This window comes from Phodopus roborovskii, unplaced genomic scaffold (genome assembly GCF_943737965.1).
Source record: "Phodopus roborovskii unplaced genomic scaffold, PHOROB, whole genome shotgun sequence".
In the NCBI taxonomy this organism is placed as follows: Eukaryota; Metazoa; Chordata; class Mammalia; order Rodentia; family Cricetidae; genus Phodopus; species Phodopus roborovskii.
Genome location: NW_026126448.1, coordinates 9,429,393 through 9,455,983, shown reverse-complemented (window position 1 = coordinate 9,455,983; position 26,591 = coordinate 9,429,393). Strand labels below are relative to the sequence as shown.

Genomic DNA, 26,591 nt, shown 5'->3' with positions numbered 1-26,591 from the left:
CTTCTTCCATTCTTCAGTTGAGGAGCATTTAGGTTGCTTCCATGTTCTGGCTATTACAAATAATGCTGCTATAAACATAGTTAAATAGATGTCCTTGTTGTATGAGTGTGCATCTTTTGGGTATATGCCTAAGAGTGGAATTGCTGGGTCTTGAGGTAAACTGATTGTCATTTTCCTGAGGAACCACCATACTTATTTTCAAAGTGGCTGTACGATTTTGTACTCCCACCAGAAATGGAGGAGTGTTCCCCCTTCTCCACATCCTCTCCAGCATAAGCTGTCTTTGGTGTCTTTGATTTTAGCCATTCTGACAGGAGTAAGGTGGTATCTCGGAGTTGCCTTGATTTGCATTTCGCTGATGGCTAAGGATGCTGAGCACTTTCTTATGTGTCTTTCAGCCATTTTGGATTCCTCTATTGGGAATTCTCTACTTAGTTCTGTACCCCACTTTTTAATTGGATTATTTGGTGTTTTGGTAACTAGTTTCTTGAGTTCTTTGTATATTTTGGAGATCAGCCCTCTATCAAATGTGGGATTGATGAATATCTTTTCCCATTCTGTGATGGCAGCTGTTATAATTATTACCCCAATTGTCATTAGCATTTCATTTGGGAAGATTCTGTCATTATCCTACATTTGGAGTAAGCCTGGGGAAATGGCTTAGGGCAGTGGTTCTCAAGCTTCCTAATGTTGTGGTGACATCCAACCATAAAATTATTTTTATTATAACTTCATAACTGTAATTTTACTACTGTCATGATTTTTAATGTAAATATATGCTATGTAGGATGGTCTTGGGTCACCCCTGTGGAAGGGTCATTCATGACCTCCTTTGGGAGTAGACCCACAGGTTGAGAACCACTGGCTTAGTGGGTAAAGGTGCTTGCTGCCACACCTGACAACCTGAGTTCAATTCCTGGGACCCACATGGTGAAAGGAGAAAACTAACTCTTAGAAATTGTCCTCTAACAAACATTATGATGTGTGTTCTCCCTCCAACTAAATAAGTAACAATTTAAATATATTTAGTGCATGATTAACATTCATAAAATGTCTTCAAAACCACATATTACACCTGCCGTGATATCTATGCTATAGGCAGGACAAGGCTTACTACATGTAGTAATTACATTAACCGGCCTGGAGACAAAAAAATGTGTCCTATGAACTATATAGTTTCTATACCACACACATGACTTTGTCATTAAGTTAAGCAGGAGGTTATTGTTATCAAATTTTACAGGTAACAGTACGATTGTATAATAGGTCACAAAGTGAGTTATGCAAAATGCTTTTTACAGATACTGAAAATGAGCCAAGAAAATGTTAAAGTACCTGAGAGTGACTTGTCAGAAGAGAGAGAGAGACAACAGCACCTGGCATCTGCTTTCATTGGTATTCAGGAGTCCTTGAGAGTGGATACTGAGGTACCACGTTCTTCCAATTTAGGGATTTCATGTGACCATTTGTCTCTATTTTAAAACAAGGTATGCCCTTGAGGACACAGCTCAGTAGGTAAGAGCACTTGCTTGGCAAGCATGAGGACCTGAATTTGAATCCCCAGCACCATGTAAAAAGTTAGGCATGACTGTGTGTGTCTGAAACCTCAGCACTGGGGCACAGAGGTCGCTGGCCAGCCAACCGAGCAGAAACAGCAAAGTTTCCCATTCAGTGGGAGAGACCCTGCCTCAAAGAAACAGGCCGAGAGTCACAGAGGAAGACCTCCATCTTCCTCCTTCACACACCCATACTACACTCTCAGGCAGCACAATAAAGAAAATATAACTTAACTTGGGGTGCTCTCATTCAGTACCATTGGCTTGTGGCTTAAACAATAGTAATGTACCAATGTGTCTCTTCTTACAAGGGCTTAAATGGGTCAGACTAGGGCCTCACCCTTCTGTTCCCATTCAGGCTGGATTTAGGAGCCCCCCCCCTCCCCTTTGCTGCCTTTTTACAGCCCCACCCCCACCTTCCATTCCTCTGACTTCAAAGCTTTCAGAAGACATCAAGTAGCCCCTCTCCTAAAGTAAGTGTCACATGACCTCTTGGCTACTGGGTACTGCAAACTGCCATTCCCTCATCATCCCCCATCAAACCCTGCACTGTGTGATCTGTGTGAATGTGTGAGAATGATGTATAACTGCACATGAACTGAGTAGAAACAGATAATCTGAGGATTACAGGAACTGCTGGCTCATGAGTCATTGCACACACATTGTCATATAGCAGCAGCATCTTTAGTAAGGGCAGAGTCTTAAGTCAGACAGGCATGCAATCAGCTTCACAGTTTTCTGGCTACATGAAACTAAGTTCTGGCACTCTGCCCAGCCCTAGTTTCAGAAGTAGCCTTGCCAGGGTGCAGATTAAAGCTATACCACTCTATAGCACAATGTTCTATGAAAGGCGCTGTGAGATCAGTTTTAAATTTATTACTATTGTTGTGTATGTATATATGGCTAGGGAAATAATACATTGCCCCAGCACAAGTGTTGAGGCCAGGGGACAACTGTGTGGAGCCAGTTTTCTCCTTTTACCTTTGCCTGGATTCCAGGGATCAAATTAGATCACCGGGCTAGCGTGGCAAGCTCGTTCAGCCGAGCCATCCTGACAGCCCTGTATTTTTAAGGCAAATATTTAATTCAGGAGCTAATAAAGATTTTTATTCAAGGTTTGTTTAAGATAGTAATGACTGTAGACATCCAATCTTTCAACCTATAAAAGGTAAACACTGAAATACTGTATCTAGTAACATGTAGCATTGAACAATTTGTTAGGACCATTTAAAAAATCCTTTTTAAAATTGTATTCCTTTGCAATTGTATTCCTTTGATTTATCCTACAAAATATCTTTCTTTTTCATTTTTATTTATTTATTTTTGGTTTTTCAAGACAGGGTTTCTCAGTATTGCTTTGGAGGCTATCCTGGAACTAGCTCTGTAGACCAGACTGGCCTTGAACTTACAGAGATCCCTCTGCCTCTGCTTCCCAAGTGCTGGGATTAAAGGCGTGAGCCACCAACACCTGGCTTCTTTTTATTTTTAAACACTTATTTTTGTTTTTTATTTTTAAAAAATCTTTATTATTAAAACAATTTTAGATTTAAATATCTTTTATCATAAAAAAATCTTCATTTCTTAAACAGGAATTCCAAAAATCAAAATCAGAACTCTTGTGCCTTTATAAGGAAATTCAAAGTCTTCCAAGGGCTGAGGGCAGAGACCAGTTTTTAATAACATATAACCTGCTACAAAGAGAGAATTCTGAATTAGAAGCCAAGGTGAGATTGAATTATTGGTTATTCGGGTGTGCAATAGTTAATATGTCTTGTGTATGGATAAAATAAAAGGAACCTTCAGGTAGCAGATTTAGAAATAAGTTTCTTCTACTACCATATAATGAAATGACATATAGTATGGGTTATAAGTCAAGGCAAACATTTAGACTTCAATCTCCTGTGAATGTCTGACCTTAAATCAGCTTCCTATCAACTGAATTTCTAGAGTGTGAATTTTACAGTATGGAATGTAGGGAAGAAAGATTCAGAATCTAAGGAGATGTGTGGAGAATGGTCTACAACTAGTCTTTGCTTGTGGGACATTATTAGCAAGATGAATCGATTCATCAACAGGCCAAGTAGTCAATCCCACTCCTTAACAAAAATCAAGAAGAGGGAGGAGGAAATGAAGAGTAGGGGGAGATAACTGGAGAAGGAGATGAAGAGGAGGAGGAAGAAGAGGAGATATTGATAGATGAGAAGATGAGCAGGAGGAGAATAACAACTCAAAACATGTCTAGTCTAAGATGCAATATAAAATCACTTAATTGTAGCCATTCAGTCCCAAATAAACACACAGAGACTTACATTAATTATAAATTGTTTGGCTAATGGCTCAGACTTCTGTTTGGCTAGCTCTCTCTTAATTATTAACCCATTTCTATTAAACTATGTATTGCCATGTGGCTATGGCTTACCTATAATGCTCTGGTATGTTACTCCTTTGGCATCTACATGGCGTCTCTTTCTGGTCTGCTCCCTGCCTTTCCTCTGCCCTAAATTTTCCTAGCCTAGTAGCCCCTTCCTGCCTGGCTACTGGCCAATCAGCATTTATTCGTCAGTCAATAAGAGAAACATACAGTCACAGCATACAGAAGGACATCCCCCATCACTTAATGGTTTTTAAGTCCTTGAATCTGAACAGGAGTTGTCTGTCTGTGATGTTTTCTTAGTTTGGCAGCTTTAACAGAGTAGCATAGGCTGGACAGTTTAAATGACAAGCATTTATTGTGCACAGCTCTGCAACAATAGATCCCCATTTGGTGAAGCCTGCTTTCCAGTTTGCAGATGGCCATCTTCCGCTGGTTCTTTCCTCCTCCTCCTCCTCCTCCTCCTCTATGATATGTGTGTGCACATGAATGTTCGTGTGGACATGCTCGTGCCACAGCATGTGTAGGATCAACCTCAGCTGGCCTTGAGTTATGGTTCCTTATTCTTTGTTACTACTTGGTCTGTAAGCTTTGTGTCTCTTAGCTCTGCCCTCATCATGTTGTAGGAATGCTGGGCTTCTACACCCACCTCCACTCTCCACCTACCCTTGGCCCCTCCCCTATTGCACCTGGCTTTACATGGGTTCTGGGGATCCAAACTCAGGTCCTATACTTTCACTTCAAATGCTTTACCCCTTGAACCATCTCCCCAGCCCACATGGTCCTCAAAGGGGTAGCAATGTCATCATGAGAGCTCTGCCCTTATGTCCCAGCTGCTTCCTAAGGTCTCCTCCTGAAACCATCTGGGGGTGAGGGTTTCATTTTATTACATTTTTATTTATTTTGAGTGCTCTGCATGCCAGGAGAGGGCATCAAATCCCATCCTATATGGTTGTGAGCCACCATGTGGTTTCTGGGAATTGAACTCAGGACCTCTGAAAGGAAAGAGCAGCCTGGGCTCTTTTCCGCTGAGCCATCTCTCCAGTTCCAGGTTTCACTTTCCATTTAGGATATTAAAAGAATTACAGCCTGTTATTTGGGAGAAAGTCCCTCAGTTTGAGTTTGTCTGGTGCTTCCCACAGTACAATGCAAGTTGCTTGTTCTAGACAAGAATCCTGTGGAAATGTCGTCTCCATCCTGACATATTTTATTGGGAGACTCAAGCTATGTTGTCATTGTGCTAATCGTGGTTTGTTTGTGATGCTCTCTGTTGTATCTTTCTACTGTAAAGTTTATTGCATTTCCCTTTGCAATGATGGCCATCTCATGGATAGCTTCTTTGGGACATCACATTCCTGCACATCAAACTATTTCTCATGAAAAGCTTTTGTTCTGAGCCTTTGCATCTTGACCAACCCTGGGGCTTCTCTTCGAGACATGCGGGGCTCTAGACTTAAAGGAACCCGGCTCAGGAGAAGGTGGGCTGTGCCTTATAGATTTGCCAAAGCTTCTTTATTTCACAAACTTGTCTGGATCACATCTAGACTCATGTCACAGAAATCTGTAGCAGAAACAGGCCGATCTTATCGGCCAGCTCATTCAGTTTATACAAAGAGCCTGGGGGTCTTGGGCGATTGAACTCCTGCCAAACTGTGTGTGGTGTGGCGTTTCTCAGCTTGTGTTCTTCCTGTCTGACCCTAAGGTCTCAGAGTGGAGCACTCAGCTTAGTTCTTTGGTGTTTAAATGTGGCTGGTGATTAGATCAAATGGAAGCTTGTCATTTCACACACTGTTTATCCCCCAGAAGGGCCAATGGGATTAACTTTCTTCATGATAAATAGCAACCTTTTAGGGCTGGAGAAAAGGCTCAGTGGTTAAGAGCACCTATTGCTCCTGCAGAGGACACCAGCTTGGTTCCCAGCACCCACATCAAGCTCCAGGGGATCTGATTTCCTTTTGTGCATCACCCAGGCAGCTGAATGTACATGCACATATATACACATAAAAAGAGGAAGCTTCCAACTGCTTAAGAGATGTCCCAACTTTGTTGTGTGTGATTCCAGAAGACCCAGAAAATACTAGGTGTTTGTGTTACTATTGTTTTCAGTTTGCTAGAGTGTTCAACCCAAGTTCTGCAGTCTGCTATTCTTTAAAAACTAAAATTTATTCTCATTATCTAATGTTTGCATTTTCAGAATAACTGCAAAGTAGCATTTTGGAATTTATTTTCCTGCTTTCAAAATAATGTACACTTGCCAGGCGGTGGTGGCACACGCCCTTAGTCCCAGCTCTCGGAAGGCAGAGGCAGGCGGGTCTCTGTGAGTTTGAGACCAGCCTGGTCTACAAAAGCTAGTTCCAGGACAGCCTCCAAAACCACAGAGAAACCCTGTCTTGAAAAGCAACATCATCATCATCATAATAATAATAACAATATTGCACACTCATTAGGAAAACATCTTCTGAGACTCTCCCCATTGCCTGGCTCCCTGTTTCCTCAGATCCTCATGTTGTGGCCTTCTCTCTCTTCAGAGCAACTTGAGTCAGTTGGTATGTCTGTCTTTGACCATACACATGCTTCCCAAGCTTCAAATAAGCCACATATAGCTTCCCATCTTCCAAGGTTCAAGGCCCACCTTCACTGGAAAGTAGCAGCCCTTGGGAGAGATATGTGGACTGTGGTCTATACTGCACTCCATAGTTTCTCTTGAGAGGAATGAAAAGTCACAGGAGATCACTTGAAGTACACTGAAATCAAGCCTTGTATTCAATTCTGTTGCTCTTGGAATCAAGCAGTTACTGCAGGAGCTTTGCATTGTCAGACAAGCAGCCGTTTGCTCTAATTCAGGACTGTGTTGTGAACCATCTTTGTTTCCCAACCAGCCTCTCTACTAGAAGGAGGTCTGCTTGGATTCCGTGTGAATATACAACGAGCCACCACTGAGGACAGGAAACCTGCAAAATCCTCTAAAAGAAAACAAACAAAATGAATATTTTACCATATCCCACAACACAGTATCCCTCACAACACCCGAATGCACCAGATTGCCCTAGGAAACTTACACAGATTCTCATTTCCCATCAGACTCTGAGGGTGGGCCACAAAAGAGCCTTTTGAATAAACTGTCAGATAGGCTGACATTTGGGAGCCACTACAGTGCCCAAAACCTTTAGAGGTTCTAGTGCTTTCAAATAAATAAGGTCAGACTGGAAGAAATGTCCCTTCTATAATGTGCTGGTAGCCTTCTAATACTTTCTTAAGGCAATATGTTACTGCTTTTATGAATCAATGAAGCACAAGCAAAACTTGGGGATGAAAGTATATGGTTGTTTTTTGGTTTTTCAAGACAGGGCTTCTCTGTAGCCCTGGCTGTCCTGGAACTCAGTTTGTAGACCAGGCTGTCCTTGAACTCACAAAAATCCACCTGCCTCTGCCTCTGCCTTTCCAGTGTTGAGTTAAAAGGCATTTGCCACCACCGCCCAGCTCAAATGTGTATAGTAAGCATGTTAAATACCAGGGGTCATGGGAGTTTTGTTGCCTTTTATTTCTTTGTTTCTGTTTAAAGATAGAACCCAGTTATAAACAGCAATCTGAAATGCCAACATTGAAGACCAAAATACCTGTTTATTTATTTCTTTGTTTGGTTGGTTAGTTGGTTAAATCATGGTGTTACATGCCCTTATGTCTACTGTAAACATGTATTAAGTTATATGACACCTGAAAAGTATTTAAATTGTAATAAGATTTGTGGTAGGGCACCAGTTTAGATAGCTTAAGGCAGTAATGAAACATTTGGTGGAGTTAGTATACTTTTTTTACAGTCATACGTAAGAGTCTGCAAAATAGAACATTTGCTTTTTCACTTAACTTTACAGGTCTTGAAGTTTTCACAAGAATTGGAACAGTTAAAACGTTGTTCTATAGGGGACAGAACTGCTAGTTTAATGACAAGTGAAAACCTCTATGAAGAGCTGGTGTCTAAAGTGCCACTTTTGGAAGCAGAGCTTCTGAGCCCAAGTGAAGAAAGGCAGGCATTTTGGTAAACTGAGAAGGTCCTGAACACAGTAATTGGAGGGGTTTATTTGGCATGGATATCCTAAGGATTTCACATTCATTTTCAAGAGATGTAATCAGGAAGAAATTAGTTTTAAGCATTTCCTAGAGTTTGTCCTTTTTTTGTAACAGTTGTACATTGAGTATTATGGAAGAGAACAGACGGACTGGGCAGTGAGTAGGGTACCACTCGCAGCATAGGCAATGGGCTGACAGAGCGTGCTGATTTGTGATTTAGCATTAACATTGCATTTTGAAACTTTTCCTCTAGCTTTTGAAAATTAGCGTGTGCTTTCTGTTGAAACATAGGAAGCATGTAAAAGTAAAAGCGGTTATAATAACCCACAGTTCTCCTCGGGGAGAAAGACACCCATCTCTCTCTCTCTTCTATGCACACAGGTATGCAGGTAAATTGTCTATATAGAGTTTCTGTCTTGCTGATCTTATTTGACATTATACCTGATAACTGAAATTTTAGGACCCTTCTCTTTTATTTATTTATTTAATCTTGCTCCCTAACTCGGTGTTTACACATTTTAACCAAAATTATCCTTCACAGATGTTTTGGAGGCTTTGGGCAAATGATCTGCTCTAATCTGGTACAAAAACTAATAGGAACAAATTACTGTGTGTGAACAAAATTTGGCCACTGAGATGGAAACAGTATATGCCCATGCTCTTTAGACACCAACCTAAAGGGCACCCATTTCCATGAGCTGGGGAGACTGGGTCACCAAATTTATCTCTGCATAAATGTTCTAAGATAGATACTGCTTTGCCAGTTTGGAAGCTCCTGACTTTTATGTTCTTTTAACTTTAGTTCTGAGTCCAAGATTCCCAACCAGGAAACCAAGGGGTGGAGTGGGAAAGACATCTTGGAGAGATGGCAGGTGTGGGGTGGGAAAGACATCTTGGAGAGATGGGGGCAGTCTGTGATAATGAGCCCAAAAGCAAGTAACTGAGAAGCTGGCTCACCATGTTTAGGTTTGGTGGAGGGATGGAGAAAGCCTAATTCTAGAGCAGGGGACAGTGTGACAGGTTTCAAGGGAAGTTGTCGTAGCATTTCATTAGATGAAGATGGAAGGTGACAGGCAGTTTGGTTAATCCATTATGAGCCGCAATTGAAGGAACTGTAACCTGGAGCAAGAGGCTGCTGGGATGTAGCAACCACCCTGAAAACTTCACAGAAAGCATCAGTCAGAGGTGCTCAACCCCACCAGCTGTGGTGGGTCACTGGTCACTGGTGGGGGGCACTTGCCACATAATCATTCCTCTGTGGTGGGAACTCTACCAGGAGATGGACTCTGGACTTCTGTCTAAAGAGCTCCTCACTGTTAGTATTTAGGCATCTGTACTGGCCTGCCTTTGGAGTTCTGACAGGATACACCCTCAGCTGCAGCCACTAAGAGCACCACCTGTGCACATTCACTATGTTTCCTTTTAAAAGGGCCCTGCCCACCCTATCCCCTCTCTCTCTTTCTTTCTATCTGTCTGTATCTCTCTGTGTATGTTTCTCTCTCTCTCTCTCTCTCTGCCTCTGCTTCTGCCTCTGCCTCTTTCCTCTCTCCCACTGCTCCTGTCCCCAGAGACTGGTCTTCCCCCTCTCCTTCCCCCCTTTCCCATTCCCTTTCCCCTAATTAAAAAACAAACAAACAAACAAAAAAAAAACAAAAAAACAAAACCCTCCACTTGAACTCTGTCATGTGGCATCTTTCTCTCTTGTGATACTTTTCTCTTTTCCTTTCTTTTCCTTTCTCTTTCTTTCTTTCTTTCTTTCTTTCTTTCTTTCTTTCTTTCTTTCTTTCTTTCTTTCCAATACTCACCACCCTTGTTTCCATGGTTTGGCCCAAACAACTTCCCATTGTTGGGACTATGAGAACTCAGGATACCTGCTGTGGTTTCTCTCTCTCCCTGTCTCTAATGGCTCCTGTTTTATTGCCTGTGCCCCTTGGCCGGCTACACTTCAGTCAGACCTGAAACACAACTGAATTTAGCATTAACCATTTGTTCCCTGTGTGCAAGTGCTCCAAGCAGAGGGAAGGCACAAATTCAGACAGGTTTAACGCTATGGTCTGATGGGAGGAGGTAGTTAAATAAGACAGTGCTAGCTTTGTAGTCTATCAAGGGTCAAACGGGTTCAGGGAGACAGAGACAGAGAGAAACGGGAAGGAGGGGCATAGGTTTGTGTGAAGTGTTAAGGGTAAGGGGAACAATGGGAATAAGATGCAGGCAGACTCCAAACATATAGGTACATGGAATGCTTATATCAGGTTAAGTGTTTGCTTACTGGATTTTCAATGTTGGGGTTAATCATGGGGCTTCACACCTACCAAAGAAGCACCCAACACCCTAGCTAGGAATCTAAACAGTAAAAAATTCCTTTAGAGTTTATCGGCCTGGGCAAAACAAGAAGGTAGTGCTTTAGGAAAATCACTCTGCCTACTATGTGTAAACATTTTTTTTTTTTTAATCAATGGGACTTTGGGATTAGTGACTCTAATCAGGTTGAAGAAGATAAAGTAACTTGAGCATGGAGAAAGTCGTAAAAATAATGTAAGAGGTGGCCTGGGAGATGGCTCAGGCAGTGAAGGGCTTGCCATTTAAGCATGAGGACCTAAGTTCAGATCTCCAGCAGATACAGTGGTGATATTCACGTGTCCCTCTATTGGTTTGGCACATGGAGATGGAAAGGTTCCCAGAACTCACAGATCAGAGTATCTAGCTAAATTGGTGAGCTCTAGGCTCAGTGAGAGACACCCCCCCCCCAATCTCAAAAAATAAAGACAGGGCCAGCAAGATGGCTCAGGGGGTAAGGGTGTTTGCCACCAAACCCAAGTTTGATCACTAGACCCTATATGACGGGAGGATAGAACTGGCTCTCACAGGTTGTCCTCTGACTTGCACACGTGCACAGTGTCATTCATGCATGAACATTCACACACACACACACTCACACACACACACACACACACACACACCACATTTTAAATGTAATACAATTTTAAATAAATAAAATAACTTGAATTCCAGCTGGATTGTTTTGTTCGCCGTTTGCTGATTTGGGGAACATGTCTGTTGGTATGACAAAATACTTGAGGCTGTATTTTTTAAGAAGTCTATTTGGGTCATAGTTCTGGGGGTTCGGAAGTATGGCACCCACTTCTGGTGAGGACTTTCCAGCAGATGGCATTACAGCAGGATGAACATATGCCTGAGAGCAAGGAGGGGACAGTCATGTTCTTTTTTCTGTGTGTATGCATGTGTGTGCATGTTTGCATGTGTGGAGGTGTGTGTGCATGTTTGTGTGTCTGCATGTCCAGGCCCGAGGTTGATGTCAGGAGTAATCCTTGACTGTTTCCCACCTCATTGGCTGAAGGGTTTCCCGATCAAAATGTCTCGGTGGCGGGCTTGCTCAAGAGAGCCCCTTTGGGGTAGCAATGAAACCATGTCCAGGCAGGGGCAGTGTGTCTCCTTTAGCTGTTGTTTTTAGAACATCATTATGAGCAGCTTTGAATACTCAGCTTTAATCTTATGAATTATTTGATATTACTGTTATAATATATTCATGGAGACTGGGGTTATAGCTCAACAGCACCTGTATAACATGTGTGAAACCCTAGTTCAATTCACAGACCACAGAACAATGAATGTTCATCGATTACAATTTTTCAGAATCTAAACATTTTAAGGTGGCTTTGGGCTTTCTTTTTTTTTTAATCAATTATTTGTATGTGTATGGGTGTTTCGCCTACATGTATGACCGTGCATCACATGCATGCCTGGTACCTATGGGGGCTGGAAGAAGAAATCAGATTCCCTGGAACTGGAATTACAGATAGTTTTGAGCTGTCGGCTAAACATTGAACCCAGGTCCTCTGGAAGAGCAACTAGTGCTCTTACCTGCTGAGCCATCTCTCCAGCCTCAGATTCTGAATATTTTTATGGTGCTTGGTTTGTGTTGCCAGCTGCCCTCTTGACTGTAACAACTGTGATCGGTGAAGCATGCAGTGCTGGCCTCCAAGATGTCCCAAACGAACTTCAGGTTGAGGGAATGGAAATAAAAGTGGGACTGGGGTGTAGCTTAGTGGGAGAGGGCTTAGCATGCAGGAAGCCCTGGAGTCAGTCCCAGCACCGCCAAAAAAAAAAAAAAGGAAGGAAGATGGCAGAAACACAATGCAGCAAGACCTCCCAGCATGTCTGTGAGCACTCCATCTACTCCATCTTCTATACATTCCTTGATGGCCGAAGCTGCGCCCCTCCTTCTGTTTCCGAGGCTTAAGTTCTCAAGAGTACCCCCTCTTCTCTGGCTTTCCAGCCCCTTCTGCTTGTTTTTTTTTTTTTTTTTTTTTTTTTTTTTTACAAGCCTTTGGCTCCTGTCTAAGATGATCCTCCTCTTCCTTGTGTTCAGTGCTGAGGTTTCTGCCTCTGCTCCCCTGGGTCTGGATCCTCAAGCATCTACCCGTGCCTTATGCACACCCTTCCCCCTAGTCCACAGTCTGTTCATGAGTTTGCCCCAGTTAGAAATCCAAATGTACCTTGTTCTCCCTCACCTGCCACATCTGATAGATGGTGGATGTCATGAACACTGACTTGGAAGTCTCTCCAGACACAATCGTGGTTCCCATTCCTGACTTTTATTATGTGGATGGAGACAACAGCCTCTCATTGAGTTTCCCTGGCATGTTTTTTTTTTTTAATTTCTATTTAAAAAAAAAATAAAAACAAACCCATACAGTTAAGTGGAGAATGGGAGGTACAAGCATACAGTACCCTTATGAATATCAGAGGACAACTTAAAAGGGTTTGATTCTTCTACCATCTGAGTCCCAAATACCAAACTCAGGTCATCAGGCTTAGCAGCAAGTTCCTTTACCCACTGAGCCATCTTGCTAGCTTTCCAGATGTTATTAGTTCAACCATCCTGGGATACTTTGTTTTCTTGTGTTCTTATCTGTACTAAAATCTCCTACCAATATCTCTCTGTGTGTGTGTGTGTGTGTGTGTGTGTACACATACACTTAACCAGACCTAATTACTGTCTAAATTTCCTTAGTTCTCAATTATAAACCTCTCACAGCTCACCGTAGTCCCATTGCCTGTTGAAGTACCTGCTCTTGAGTGACATTTGGAACTCTTTATGACCTGAATCTGCCCAGTACAATACTAAAAGTCCAGGGAGGATAAAAAAAATCATTTAAACTGGTTGTTGAGCTGTAAATGAAAATAGATGATGGATCATCTCGTTGTCTGTGAGTGAAAAAATAAGAGTCATTGTTATAAAAATGCACAAGAACAACTTCCAGCCATACAATTCAAGTTTGAAAAAAAAAAAAATTCTCTAGTGTGTAGGATTTTCTTCACTATTCTGCCACAAGAATACTTGTGTGATGGGTCTTTTGTTGTTGTGTTTGTACCAAGTTCTGAATTAGGAGAAAGTAAGCAGGAGGAGATGCCAAAGGAGTCAGTGAAGGTGGCCGCTTTTCCAAGAGAGAGTCAGGAGGGGCCGCAGCAGAATGGAGACCATGAACAGCTGTTGGCCAAGGAGCCCAGAGAAAGGCCTGGAGAAGAGCTGAGCATCCAGTCTCAGCCATGTGGGGATAGTTCAGATGACAGTAGCACCCAGGTAGGTTCTGCAGACACCCTCTGTGGGTCTGGTCCCTCGGACTAGCCCTGGAGATAGGCATCACTTTTACCATCTTAGTTCTTCATGTCTGTTTCTAATGCAATGTTCCAGCCACAGCTTGAATGGTAATAAACTTACAACCAAAGCCTGAACCGGTTGATTCACCTTATTGGGGCAGTTCTCTCCTCCTGCCTTCCTGTGGGTTTTAAACATGGAAGTCACCTCTGAGCCATAAGCATGAAGCGGGCTCAGAAGGAACACATCTGCCTTCGGTGGGTCAAGGGAAAGGATGGCTACCTATTCCAGGTGGCTTAGTGAACCAAGTGTTCATTTTGGTAGAGAAAATGACCTCAGGGAATTGTTTTAAATATGGTCTACCTGTAAGAGAATTAAAGGGAGCAGCCCCAGCCTCACTTTGGTTCTTAATCTTACAGGACGCCATTGTACAGAGTAAAATTTCTCTGTAGGTACCTTCCCGGAAATTATTTGAGACCCTCAGAAGACTGCTGTATTTGCAAGTAAACCACCTTCAAAGCGCAGACAAAATGCCAGGGGCTGTCCTGCTAACCCAGAATTTGAGAGGTAGAGGTAGGAGGATCAAGAGGTCTATGTCACCCTCTGTCACTTAGTGACTTTGAGGTTAGCCTGAGCTGTAAGTGGAAAAAAAGGTTGATAAAACATACTTGAGAAGTAAGCGAAGGGAATACTTTACCAAACGGAAGGCTGGAGAGCTGACTCAGCAGTTAAGAGTGAGTTCTGCTCTTGCAAAGAACCTGAACTTAGAACCCACAATAGGTGACTCCCGATGGCTCGGCTTGAAACTCCAACTTGAAGGGTAGGGCACCTGCAGTCTCATGCACAGATACACACACAGAGAAACATAGGCAAACCTTTCATTTTTATTATTTATTTGCTTATTTTGAAACAGTATCTCATGGTGTAACATTGGCTGGTCTGAAACTATAGAGGCCAGACTGAATCACAGAAATCTGTAGCCCTTTCCAAAGTGCTAGGATTAAAGGCATGGGACACAACTAGTTTTGGGGTGTTTTGTTTTGTTTTGTTTTAAGAGAGGGTTTCTTTGTATATCTTTGGCTGTCCTGGAACTAGCTCAGACCATGCTGGCCTCGAACTCACAGAGATCCACCTGTCTCTGCCTCCCAGAGGTGCTGGGATTAAAGGTGTGCACCACCACCCGGCTCATTTTGTTTGTTTGTTTTTTTTATGTAAGTCGAGGGCTGGAAATGTAAGCATGCCCAGGATCTGAGTCCAGCATGGGAAAAGGATAGGAGATGAGTAAAACGTACATTTGGAAATGGAATTTAAAACTTGGAGAAACTACAGTAATTAAAGAAAATATAACCAGGTTTGGTGGCTCATCACTATAGACTCACCAGAGACTGAAGAGGGAGGACCATTCAGGAGTTCAAAGGCAGCCTGTGCTGCAGCAGAATGAGCGCTCTCTCTCTCTCTGTCTGTCTCTCTCTCACTCACACACACACACACACACACACACACACACACACACACACACAGAGGAAAGCAGATTCAGATCTTCTTTGGCTCAGAAGCCCATAGAAAAGCATGCCATCAAATGCCCAACAATAAGTCCCATTTGGACCCCAGAGTAGCAAGTGTGAGAAGATGCTGAATGGGACATGAAGATTACAAAAATCTTTGTTATTGTTATTTGGGGTTTTGTTAGTGGTAGTTTTGCTGGTTTGGGGGGTCAGGGTGTTTCTTTGCAGCCAGGCTGGCCTGAAATTCAATATGTAGCCCAGGCTAGCCTCAAACTCACAATCTTCCTGGCTCACTCACTCCTGAGTGTTGGGATCAGAGGTATGTGCCACCATGCTCAGCTAAGATTACAAAAGTTTTGCCTACATGTAACTTAATGTCTGAAAAGTAATTCCTGGCTAATTTGTTAGTTTAATGTATCTTTCCCCTTTGTTGGAAGCACTTGTTAGTCAACACCGTGTAACAAGGAACAAAACAGTGAGGAGGAGTGGAGGGAGGGTGGGGAAGAATGGGAGTGAGTGGATTGATGGAGAACATTGCATACCTGCATGAAATTCTAAACAACAGAAACAGGGACACTCACAATAATGACAAATAGACAGTTTGAAACTGCAAAATAAGCAAAAAATTCTAAGGACATTTTGAGTGTATCCACTTTGAGGAAGGGAAGATAGTTCTGCAGACCACACAATCTCTTGGGGCTTCAACAAATTCTAGTGTAATTCAGTAAGTGTTCCCCCCTAATGACCATGAGTTATTGAAAAAAAAGTTGAAGTTATGTCTTCAACCAAGATGAATTGCCTGGAATGCAGTGAATAAGGTCAATGAAGCTAACACCCGAATTAGGGTCCAGCTAATGGTCTGTGGTCCAACAGGGCCTGCTCTTCCCATCTGGTCATTTTCTAAACTCTTCTCAAAACTCGAGGTGGATGTCTAGCTTGGAGGGGGGTGATGGAGCACTGAGTATCGAAGTTTATTTGAAAAGTTCAGGATGAGTGAGTGCAGAACCCACTTACACTGCCTAAGCAAACCACAGGGACCACTATAAGCAGTCATCAGCTGCCCACACACATTGGTCATCAAGGAGTTCTCTATGCCATATATGTGTTTATGTGTTAGCTAAGCTCAGTGTTTGAAGGTGATCTAGAGAGCTGTGTCACCTCTATAAACAAGAACAGGACCCACCTTACTGCAGCTTCAACAGAAACCAGACCTCATGCCTCACCTTTGTCCAGGACTTTGGTGGCATTTCAATCAGTGGGACATTCTGATATCCCTGTTGTCTGCTGGACAAGGCTGCAAATTCACTTTTGGCCTGAGATCTCCCTCCTTGTCTTATAAAGCTGTTCTCTCATGTCTCACCCAGTGGGATGTGCAGCATGTCTATGGGGCTTACCCCATAGCACTTGGGTTAGTTGCATTTGGGGACATAACAACTTGGTCTTGGTTTTTCTGGGTCAAAGATGTGAAAAGTTTAGGAGGAAGATACTAGGTTCTATTTCTTTTAACTAAAAATATAATGTGTGTGTGGGTGGGTGTTTTGCCTGCATGTAGTATGTCTGTGCACCCTGGGACTGAGTTAACACATGGTTGAGAATCAAAGCAGGTCCTCTGGAAGAGAGGAGCACATGCTCTTAACCACGTCTCCATCCTCTCTGTTATTTTGAAATGCAATTATTGACATAGTTTGAATAACATGGGCTCAGATGTTTGACTACTTGGCCCCCAGTTGGTGGAAGGGTTTAGGAAAAGTTAGATGTTGTTGGAGGAAATGTATCACTAGGAGAAGGCTTACAGTTTCAAAAGACTAGCACCATTCCATTCCCAATGTGCTCTCTGTCTCTTGCTTGTGGTTGGAGACTGCACTCTCAGCTGCTCCTACAACCATGGCCTTAGCCCCCTGGAACCATATACCTAATTAAATGCTTTCTTATATGAGTTGCCTTGGTCACAGTGTTTTATCACAGGAAAGTAACTAAGACCCCCATTCAGTGTAAACATTTGAATTGGTTCTTCAGTTGTTTTGACTGGGTCCACAATGTCACCTTAGAAACATCATCCGTCCTGTTCTAGTTTCTTTCTGTTGCTGTGATAAAACGCTCCGACCAACGCAACTTAGAGGAAAGGATTTATTTGGCTTACACTTCCAGGTCACAGTCCATCATTGAGGAAGGCAGGGCAGGAGCTCAGGCAGAAATTGCAGGCAGCCTACTTGCCATTCCACACAGCATAGTGGCTCTAATAGCTCACTCACGGCAGAGGAAGTACAGCAGAAACCGTGAAGGAGCTCTGTTTGGTGGACCACACAGACTCCACTAGCTTCCTTAACCGCCTACCCAGGGAATGGTGCTACCCTGGTGGGCTGGGCTCTCCTATCCAACTAACAATCAGACCACTAATATCCCATTGTGAAAATGAACTCCCTCTTGGAGTAGTTTGACAAAGAGGGAGTCCAAATTTGAATTTCCTACTTCCTTCCATCTGTGGTCTATGGTCTGTCTGTGGTGTGTGTGTTGTGTGTGTATGAGAGAGGGAGAGGGAGACGTGTCCTTATCGCCTGTTTGTTGTGCTTGTGCCCTATGTCTGTGCCTAAAAAGGGGATTTTCGATTTTCTCTATATTTATTGAGCAGCACAGAAAATAAGGAATGAAATATACTTTTTTTTTAAAAGATAAATTTGTATTTTATGTACAGAAAACTTAGCAGTGAGTGTACATTTAACGCAGTTTAGTGGCGAATTCTTTGGCCTTTGCCTTTTCCAGTTTGGCAATTCGAGCCACAGATTTAGGACCCAGGACATCGCCTCCCCAGTGGTGGCGTATCTCATCATATATCTGTCGTCGTAATTGGTCCTAATAGCTTCCACCAGCTTAGCCAGAGCTCCCTTGTCTTCCGAGTTAACCTGTGTGAAGGTAACAGTGGTACATGTCTTCCTGTGGACCAGCCGCCCCAGCCTGGCCTTTCCCTTGAAGATGCAGTAGGGGACCCCCATCTCCCGACACAGCGCAGGCAGGAAGACCACCAGCTTTGTGGGGTCTACATCGTGGGCGATCACCCCCAGCTGAGCCTTCTTGTTCTCCACCAAGATGGCGACTGCATTGACTCCTGCTGGAAGGACAGGAGGCCTCTTAGTTGGGACATCCCCTTTGCCAGCAGCTTTCTTCTCGGCAAGGGCCAACAGACTCTGCTTCTTCTCCTGCTTTGTCTCTGGCCTGTACTTGTGGGCAAGCTTAAGCAGCTGGGTAGCTGTTTGCCGGTCCAGGGCCTGGGTGATGAAATATACTTTTATACAGAGCGTTATAAGGGAAGAGGTTATTCATTAATCCCAATGGATCAAATGTAGCACTCAAGACCTCACACGGATATTATCAGCTTATATCCTCATGTTGCTTCCAACATTTTGGGGATATTTTGTTTAAGGTTGCTTTCAATCTGCTGGCTGTTTTCAGCAAATGGTCACCTCCTCCACCACACACACACACACACACACACACACACACACGAAACACAACATTATTCTGTCAAAGTATGGAAGAGTCCATAATTTAAGATTAAAGCTGTGCATAGCCTAGCCTGTAAAAGCCAATGGCATGGGAAATGCAAGGCTTGGTGAGGTTGGTTTTATTGCTCTCTTAAAGGCAGGTTAAACTTAGGCTGAGTACACAGTAGTAGAGCAGGCTAAGTGCATGGTTTTTAAATTATCTCAAGGTGCATTGTTAACTCGGCAGCAAGGTCAGACAAGACTACAGTCTCTGAAAGCAAGAGATGTCAGACAGCGTAGCACCACACATCTGGCCTGGGCAATTCCTCAGCTGGGATTCCTTTGGCTGGCTCTCGGCTGGGTCAAGTTGACAGCGAAAGCTAACTAGGACACTGCCATTACATTGCTCCCTGTTTCCTTTATTGCCCCTGCCTTAGGCAACTACTAATCTACCTACTTTCACCATCGGTTTGTCTACTCTGGGTCTTTCTGTATATTTAGCATTGTAATAGATGACCTTTTGTGGCTGACATGTTTTGAGTTATGGGTTTTCAAAGCTTATTCAAGATAATAACTAGTATCTATCAGTGATTCATCATTCTTTTTCAGGTCAGTTATGTCTTTTATGGTTATAGCATATTTTACATTAGTTGTCATCTGATTATTACAAATAGGAATGCTGTGAACATTTATGCACAGCCATCTCATGTTTCATTTGGAGTTGTTTGTTGTTGTTTTTGAGTGGGAGGTCTCTATAATTCCAGGCTGGCTGGCATCCAACTCTAGAATCTCCTACCTCAGTTTCCCCAGTGCCAGGATTCCATGCATATACCACCATGCCAAGACCTCATATATTTCGAATTCCATTATGTCAACATCAAAGAATAAAATTAGTGGGTCACACAAGTAATGTACATGGTCTCAGCTTCTCCTCTCCATCTTTGCCAAGACTGTAATGGTCTCATTTTAGTGTCTATAAAGTAGTATTTCATCGTGGCTTTGGTTTTATTTTTTCCTAATGAGTAATGGCATGATGTATTTTTAAATGTTTTCATCAGTATCATACACATTGTCATTAGAGAAATGTCTAGTCAGCTCCTTTTGCTAGCTTTAATTGGATTACATTTGTTTTGTTTCACATATTCTGTGTACATCTTACTAGATATTTGATACCCAAATATTATAGCCCCTAATTTTCCTGGCTACCCATTGAGACACATGTTTTTATTAAGTAAACACCCATCTCTGAATTTTTATAATTCTTCTCATGCCTACGTGTGTGTGTTGTGTGTATGCAGAAGTATTTTGTGACAACAGCTATTGATGCTGACCATCTGGTTAACACTAGTCCAGGGAAGGTTACTTTCCTACTACTCTTGAACCAAGTTGGAAGCAGTATTATCTTAATTGTGTGGGCTTAAAACTGTTTCTAATATTTGGGTATTTTGCTGTGCTCTGGGTACCACACTAGACCACCCATGTGCATTAAATTATATGATGGGTTAGGAGTATAATCAGGTGCATCTTACAGGTGGAGGGATGGAGGCTTTAGGATAAGATAGGAGGTATTTACCCACATTGAAATAGTGATGAAACCTAGGTCTACTTCCTCTAGACTCTAGAGTCTAGAGTTTGATTCTCTGGCTGCATCGCCAATTGCTTCCCTTTGCTAACAACCCACAAAAAGCAAACAGTTCTCACTTGATGGTCCCAAGGAAGAATAGTGATTTGCCTTCCCAAAGCCCTCCTATGGTATCATAAATTATCGTGGTGAATTTATCCCACGTCAGACCTTGGTCCTCTTAACTGCTAAGCCAGCTCTCCAGCCCCATGATTCCATCTCTTTACAATGAAATATCACATGAATACACTGAAACAAACAATGAAGCATCTTCCTACAGAAAGCTAAGAAAGAATCAAATTCTGGGGCCAGGTGGTGGTGGCACACATCTTTAATCCCAGCACTTGGGAGGCAGAGGCCTGGGAGGCAGAGGCAAGCCAATCTCTATGAGTTTGAGGCTAGCCTGGTCTACAGAGCAAGTTCTACACAGAGAAACCTTTTTTTGGAGCAGGGGGAGAATCAGATTCTAAAGGATGCTTGGCTAAGGACCATGAAGGGCTTGGCCTGATGACTCATTTTGTGTCCCATCTCATCCATATCCCCAGATGGAAGGATTTAAAGCCTGTATCCTCACTCTGGCCCACCCCATCCACATCCTGAGATGGGAAGATTTAAAAACCCATATCTTCACTCTAGTTTCATAACAGGAATGATCTTCCTATGAAACCAATATTTGAACTTTGGTTTGTATTTAAATTTTCATTTTATTATTTTTAAGTGGGCTAGTTAAATGGCTCAGTAGGAGGCACTTGCTGCTCAATCTAATGACCTGAGTTTCGTCCCCAGGACCCATATGGTGAAAGGGGAGAACAAATTCCTGAGAGTTGTCCTCTGGTTGCCACACATACGCCATGTCGTACCTGTGTATATGTGTGTGCTCATGCTTGCATACACACACACACACACACACACACACACACACACACGAAAATCAAAATAAGAAAATTAAATGTGGATCTGGAGAGATGCCTCAGCAGTTAGGAGTGTTGGCTGCTCTTCCAGAGGACTCAGGTTTGATTCCCAGCACCCACATGGCAGCTCACAACTGTCTGTAACTCCGAGGTTCCAGGGGATCTGACTTCTGACCTCCACAGGCATCAGACATGCAAGCAGTGCACAGGTGTACATGCAGGCAAATGCCCAAAGACATAAAACGAAATAGAATTTTAAATTAAATGTATTTTTTCTTTAAATCTTCAAAATAGTGTGGGTTCCTGGTTGTTTTAATTCTCGAGGGATTTTGTAGTTCTGAGACTCAAAATGAGTGTTTAAAATCCTCTACTCTGTTTGTCTTTCATTGCTATGAGACATTAAAAAGGTTAATTGTCCATGCGCAGCTGCTTTTTTCCCATACCCCTCTGGCCTTTTCACTCCAGCGTAGAAGCTTTTAAATTACGGTATAGAAGCATCGTTTGTTGTAGGTGAATGAACCAACAGCTGCAGCCTTTGCGCATGAGCACTCAGATCCCTACGGTTGTGCTGACAGCTTGAACCAGTGCTCTCTCGAGTGCATGTCTTTCTTAAATGTTTGCCTCAGTATCTAACATCTGGGGAGAAAGCCAATTGCCAGCATCAAGGGGAAGTACAGCAACTGCGACAGAACCTGCACCGCCTCCAGATCCTGTGCAACTCGGCTGAAAAGGAGCTGCGATATGAGCGAGGCAGGAGCTCAGACTTGAAACAGCACAACAGTTTGCTTCAGGAGGAGAACATCAAGGTGAGTCTCCCAGCACTGCCTTTCCCACTCAGAGCCTTGCGGGAAAGGCTCTGTAGACCAGGTTGACCTCAAAGTCACGGAGATCAGCCTGTCTCAGCCTCCCGGGCTCTGGATTAAAGTCGTGCGCCACCACCGCCCAGCAAGCTGTATCTTAACTCCCTTCTTCCACCTCATCTGCTGCCATCGTGTGCATAGATAGTATCAGTCCCCAAACAGGAAAAGGGTTATAGTGACATGATCTGTTGAGATCTTTATCTCAAACTTTTTAACGTTCAATTTAATTTTAGTCACTGTTCTCCCTGCATTAGTTGGGTATAGCCAGGTGTATTTCTCCCCAGTAGATGTATCCATGAGGGGGGAGGTCACAGATTCACAGGTGTTTTTGGAAACACATGGGTGTTATGAGTAGGTTTTCCCGCCGTCCTAGTCCCAGTGCCACACCAGCCCCACATAACACACAAAGACACTGCATTAGATACAAAGCTGTTAGCCTGTTACTAGCATTTTTTTATTGGCTAGCTCTTAATATTAACCCATTTTTATTCATCTAAATATTTTTACATGGTCTTATCTTACCGGAGAGAGGGCCTGGCATTTTTTTTTCTCTATGTCCTACATCTTGAATCTCCTCCCTACTTCTTTCTCTCTCCTCCTAGTCTCCTAGTCCTGCCTATCTTGCTTTCCTATTGGCCAACAGGACTTTATTCATTAACCAATAAGAGAAACATATTTACAGAATGACATCTTCCATCACATGAAAGTTCAGAAAAAGGCACCATGTAAATAATGTATCCTTCCAGTTACAATTCAGTTCTATACATGTACATTACAGACTTAGTTTCTAGTGTATACAACCCTCTATAAGGTTCTAAACTTGAATATGCAGGGCCTGAGAATGTAGCTCAGTGGTAAAGTGCTTGCCTAGCATGTTCAAGGCCCGGGTTTAATCCCCAGTACTGCCAAATTGAGAGTGGCAAAAACCAGGAATGTCAAATTGAACCCTCTTAAAGAAGTTTGCTGGTTTTGAGACAGTGTCGTGTAGACCAGGCTGGTCTTAAACTCATTATGAAACCAACTCAGGCCTTAAACTCCTCCTCATAGGCACATGTCACTGTGTCCAGCTTAAGTGTTGAACTCTGAACATACTCAAGCAATACTATTTCTTTCTTGTGATGCAATGACCAGAACAGCACAGATCCTAATCAATCCCTATGAATGGCTGGATGTACCATCTAACAAGTTCCAAAGGGAATGACTGCGGATACCACCTAGAACAACATAGAGTCAAGCCAGCACACTGGCATCTCCGCAACCTCTACTGCAACCCCAGTCACATTCTCACATATACTCTGTGCCACCAGGGACACTGAGACACTGTATGGGATCTTCTTTGGACTGCAGAACCTACCTTGGAGGCAGAGGTCAGCTTTTACACCAATACCACTTGACTTTCATAGCATCTCTAAACAGTGCCTGTGGGCTTCATTGCTGGCTGCCACGGCCCTCAGCTTCTCTGCTACGCCTGTGGAGTCAATGGACAGTGTGCTAGGAAAGGACAGGTGTCCTCCTCACTAACAATGAGAGGCTGAGGTTTCCTGACCCTGAACCAATCCAGTGCGCTGAATACCCCTCCATCTGCTTTCTTCCTTCCCTGCTCACCTCTTGCTGGGTTTTTGTGCAGCAAGATTATACTTGAAAATAAAAACTCCAGGCTTCTTGGTAGGTCAGAGTTCCTTTTGAGAAGAAAGGAAGCATTAACAGATTTGTTGATAACGTTAATAGTTTGTCAATAATGTTTCAAAAGTGCCACCAACCCTCCACCAGTATCACCCCTGTATCAGTACCCAATGAGAACATGAGGACGGAGACATTACACTGGTTTGATGGGGAGAAAAAGTGAGTGTTCACTGGAAAGGGGCAGTTCATTAATGCTCAATCTAGGATTTCCTCTCGGTGTTACCATAGAGGCAAGGCTAGTGATCATTTGTTTCCTATTGACCTTTGACCCATCAGTTACAGGGAAGCATTTGGCTCTTGGGTTGTAATTTCTTTCTACTTTTCTTCCCCACGTGGCTTGATTTTTACATGTCCATTAGCGTTTTTGGAGATGGAGTTTCTCTAGTCTTCAGGAATTAGTAAAGCTCACTATTTCAGAAATGCCCAACTCATGGGTGAAGCACTCTTTCCTGTGTAGTATAAACAGTTAGGGTTGCTGGTTTGTCTTTCTACTTTTTAAAGGTCACAGACATGTACGACCAAGTGGGCATGCTAATATCAGTAAGTGTGACTCTGTGGACTCTGGGAAGTGAGATCATTCAATTATGGGGCCAGTGCATGGGTTACTCATGTGCTTATATGGTCTGTTTCTATCTGCATTACGTAAGAATCAGCATCACTGGGGCCAGAGAGATGGCTGCTCTTCCAGAGGTCCAGAGTTCAATTCCCAGCAACCACTTAGTGGCTCACAACTATTTGTAGTGTATCTGGTTCCCTCTTCTGTCATGCAGACATACATGCAGGTAGAACACTGTAAACAAAATAAATAAATGTTAAAAAAAAAAAATCAGCATCACATCCTCAACAGTTTTTGTAACTCACACTTAAAAACTTATCTCTAATCTAATAGTGGTAACTCCTTGATGCCTATGATTATCAGCATTCATAATAACATAATTGTGTATGTGAATGAGTGTGGTGTACATGTGCCATGGCACACACACACACACACACACACACACACACACAGAGGTCAGAGGACAATTTCTGGGAGTCGGTTCTCTCCTTCCACTGTGTAGCATCCAGTGGATTTAATTCAGGTCATCAAACACCTTTACTGGCTGAGCCACCTTGCCAGCCTCCATGTTTGCTTTTATCTGTGTGTGAGTGTGTGTGTGTGTGTGTGTGTGTGTGCACCTGCCCGCATGCGTAACAAACACACATGTACTATGGGTCTCCAACCCAGTGCCTCAGAAATGCTAGGCACACTTTCTGCTATTTAATTTCATCTCCAGACCTATTTTTATGATTTTTATTTATGCCCCATCTCTAGATCAAAATCGAACTCAAGCAGGCCCAGGAGAAGTTGCTAGACAACGCCAGGATGCACTCGTCACTCACGGCAGAATGGAAACACTGTCAGCAGAGAGTCCGGGAGCTGGAGCTGGAAGAACTTAGGCAGGCTCAGATCATTAAATCCCAGCAGAGCCTTCAGGAAAAGCTGGCTCAGGAGAAATCAAAAGCGGCCGATGCACAGGAAAAGGTGATTATCTTCATGCTCAAGAAGCAACGCCCCCACTCCCCACAGCACTCCATGCACATGTCTAGAGCCCTGCTCCCCGACGACCTTAGGACAGTTGTGTGCGATCCTGGGCACAGGCTATTCTTTTCCTTTACTCTTTCTGTGTTTTCCTCTTTTTTGTAATTTTATTTCATCTGCCACTACCATTCTAATACATTTGTGTATTTTTGGAAAATGTATGAAACTAAAAAATATAAATTTCTCGGACTGGTAGATGGCTCAGTCAGTCAAGTGCTTGCCATACAGGCATGAGGACCTGGGTTCAGACCCCCCAGAACCCACGATGCATGCCTGAAATCCCAGCTTTGGAGAAACAGAAACAGGAGGGATCCCTGGGCCTGTAACTGCAGCAGTAAATAATGGGTGTGACCAGGACATTAGGAGCTCATTGCTGCCTGTCACTTGCAGAAGCCAGTGAACAAGAGAGAGGAACTGAATCTTAGAACTGCACTTTATGCCAGGGGAGGTGGTACATGACTTCAAGCAGGAGGATCTCTGAATTTGAAGGCAGCCTGGTCTACACAGCCAGTTCTGGGCCAGCCAAGGCTACACAGGAAAAACAAAACAACGTGCGTGTACAGATTCCTTTTTACAGTGCGAAGCATGAGAATATCTTTATAACACAGGATGGGAAAGAGCCCCTAACAGTCCCTCCTGTCTCCTATTCTTGCTATAATGGTTGTTGAAAAGGGGTCATACCCTCCATGTTTTACTTTTTCATCCAAGATTTTGGATCTGCAGCAGAAGTTAGACCATGCTCGACAAGTCTGCCTTTCGGATGCTTGTACTTCGCATAAGAAGCAACTGGAGGACGAGATCCAGGAAGCAAAGAACAATGAGAATAGGCTGCAGCAGCAGTGTCAAGAGGAGCAGCAGAGGAGGTAAGGACCACCAGGGGCGCGACTCCTGGACGGAGGTCTTATCTGGAGCACTGATAAATTGCCTTAACTGGATTAACCTGTGAAATCTGACTCGTTGCTCACCTCACTCCCTGATATGATCTACACAAATTCAGACTTCACTGAAGTCATGTTTTTTAATCATTGGCTAATATTCTTCCACATAGTTCTGGATCTTATAGGAATCTTTGGCATCAACAAACTGCTCAAGGGTAAGAACTATCGGTTTTTTTCACCTGAAAATAAATGTTATGATTCTGACTTAAAACATTCTTTTGGATGCCCTGGGCCTCAATGATGGGTACTTCTCACTTGTTTGATAAATGAGCCACACATATTTTGAGAAACTATAGTGTCCGCTAAAAACACATAGAGATGTTCACACACATACTTTGTAACTCTGAATCTTACTTCTAGCTATAGTTAGAAGTTCTATGCTAGGACTTAGCACAAAATA

At 43.1% G+C, this 26,591-nt stretch overlaps 1 protein-coding gene across 7 annotated transcripts in view; it reads left to right on the top strand.

Moving 5' to 3' along the window:
• Positions 1–26,591, top strand: part of Ccdc30 (coiled-coil domain containing 30) — a 71,431-nt gene that overhangs the window by 20,038 nt on the left and 24,802 nt on the right. For 4 of the 7 annotated variants that reach the window (XM_051188652.1, XM_051188648.1, XM_051188646.1 and 1 more), the window contains 7 exons: positions 1,302–1,427; positions 3,146–3,280; positions 7,800–7,963; positions 13,396–13,600; positions 21,758–21,937; positions 24,987–25,196; positions 25,962–26,116. In XM_051188652.1, the coding sequence (XP_051044609.1) occupies positions 1,302–1,427; positions 3,146–3,280; positions 7,800–7,963; positions 13,396–13,600; positions 21,758–21,937; positions 24,987–25,196; positions 25,962–26,116 (1,175 nt within the window). The remainder of the gene's footprint in view (positions 1–1,301; positions 1,428–3,145; positions 3,281–7,799; positions 7,964–13,395; positions 13,601–21,757; positions 21,938–24,986; positions 25,197–25,961; positions 26,117–26,591) is intronic. The other 3 variants (XM_051188653.1, XM_051188649.1, XM_051188651.1) reach the window with 3 other exon arrangements.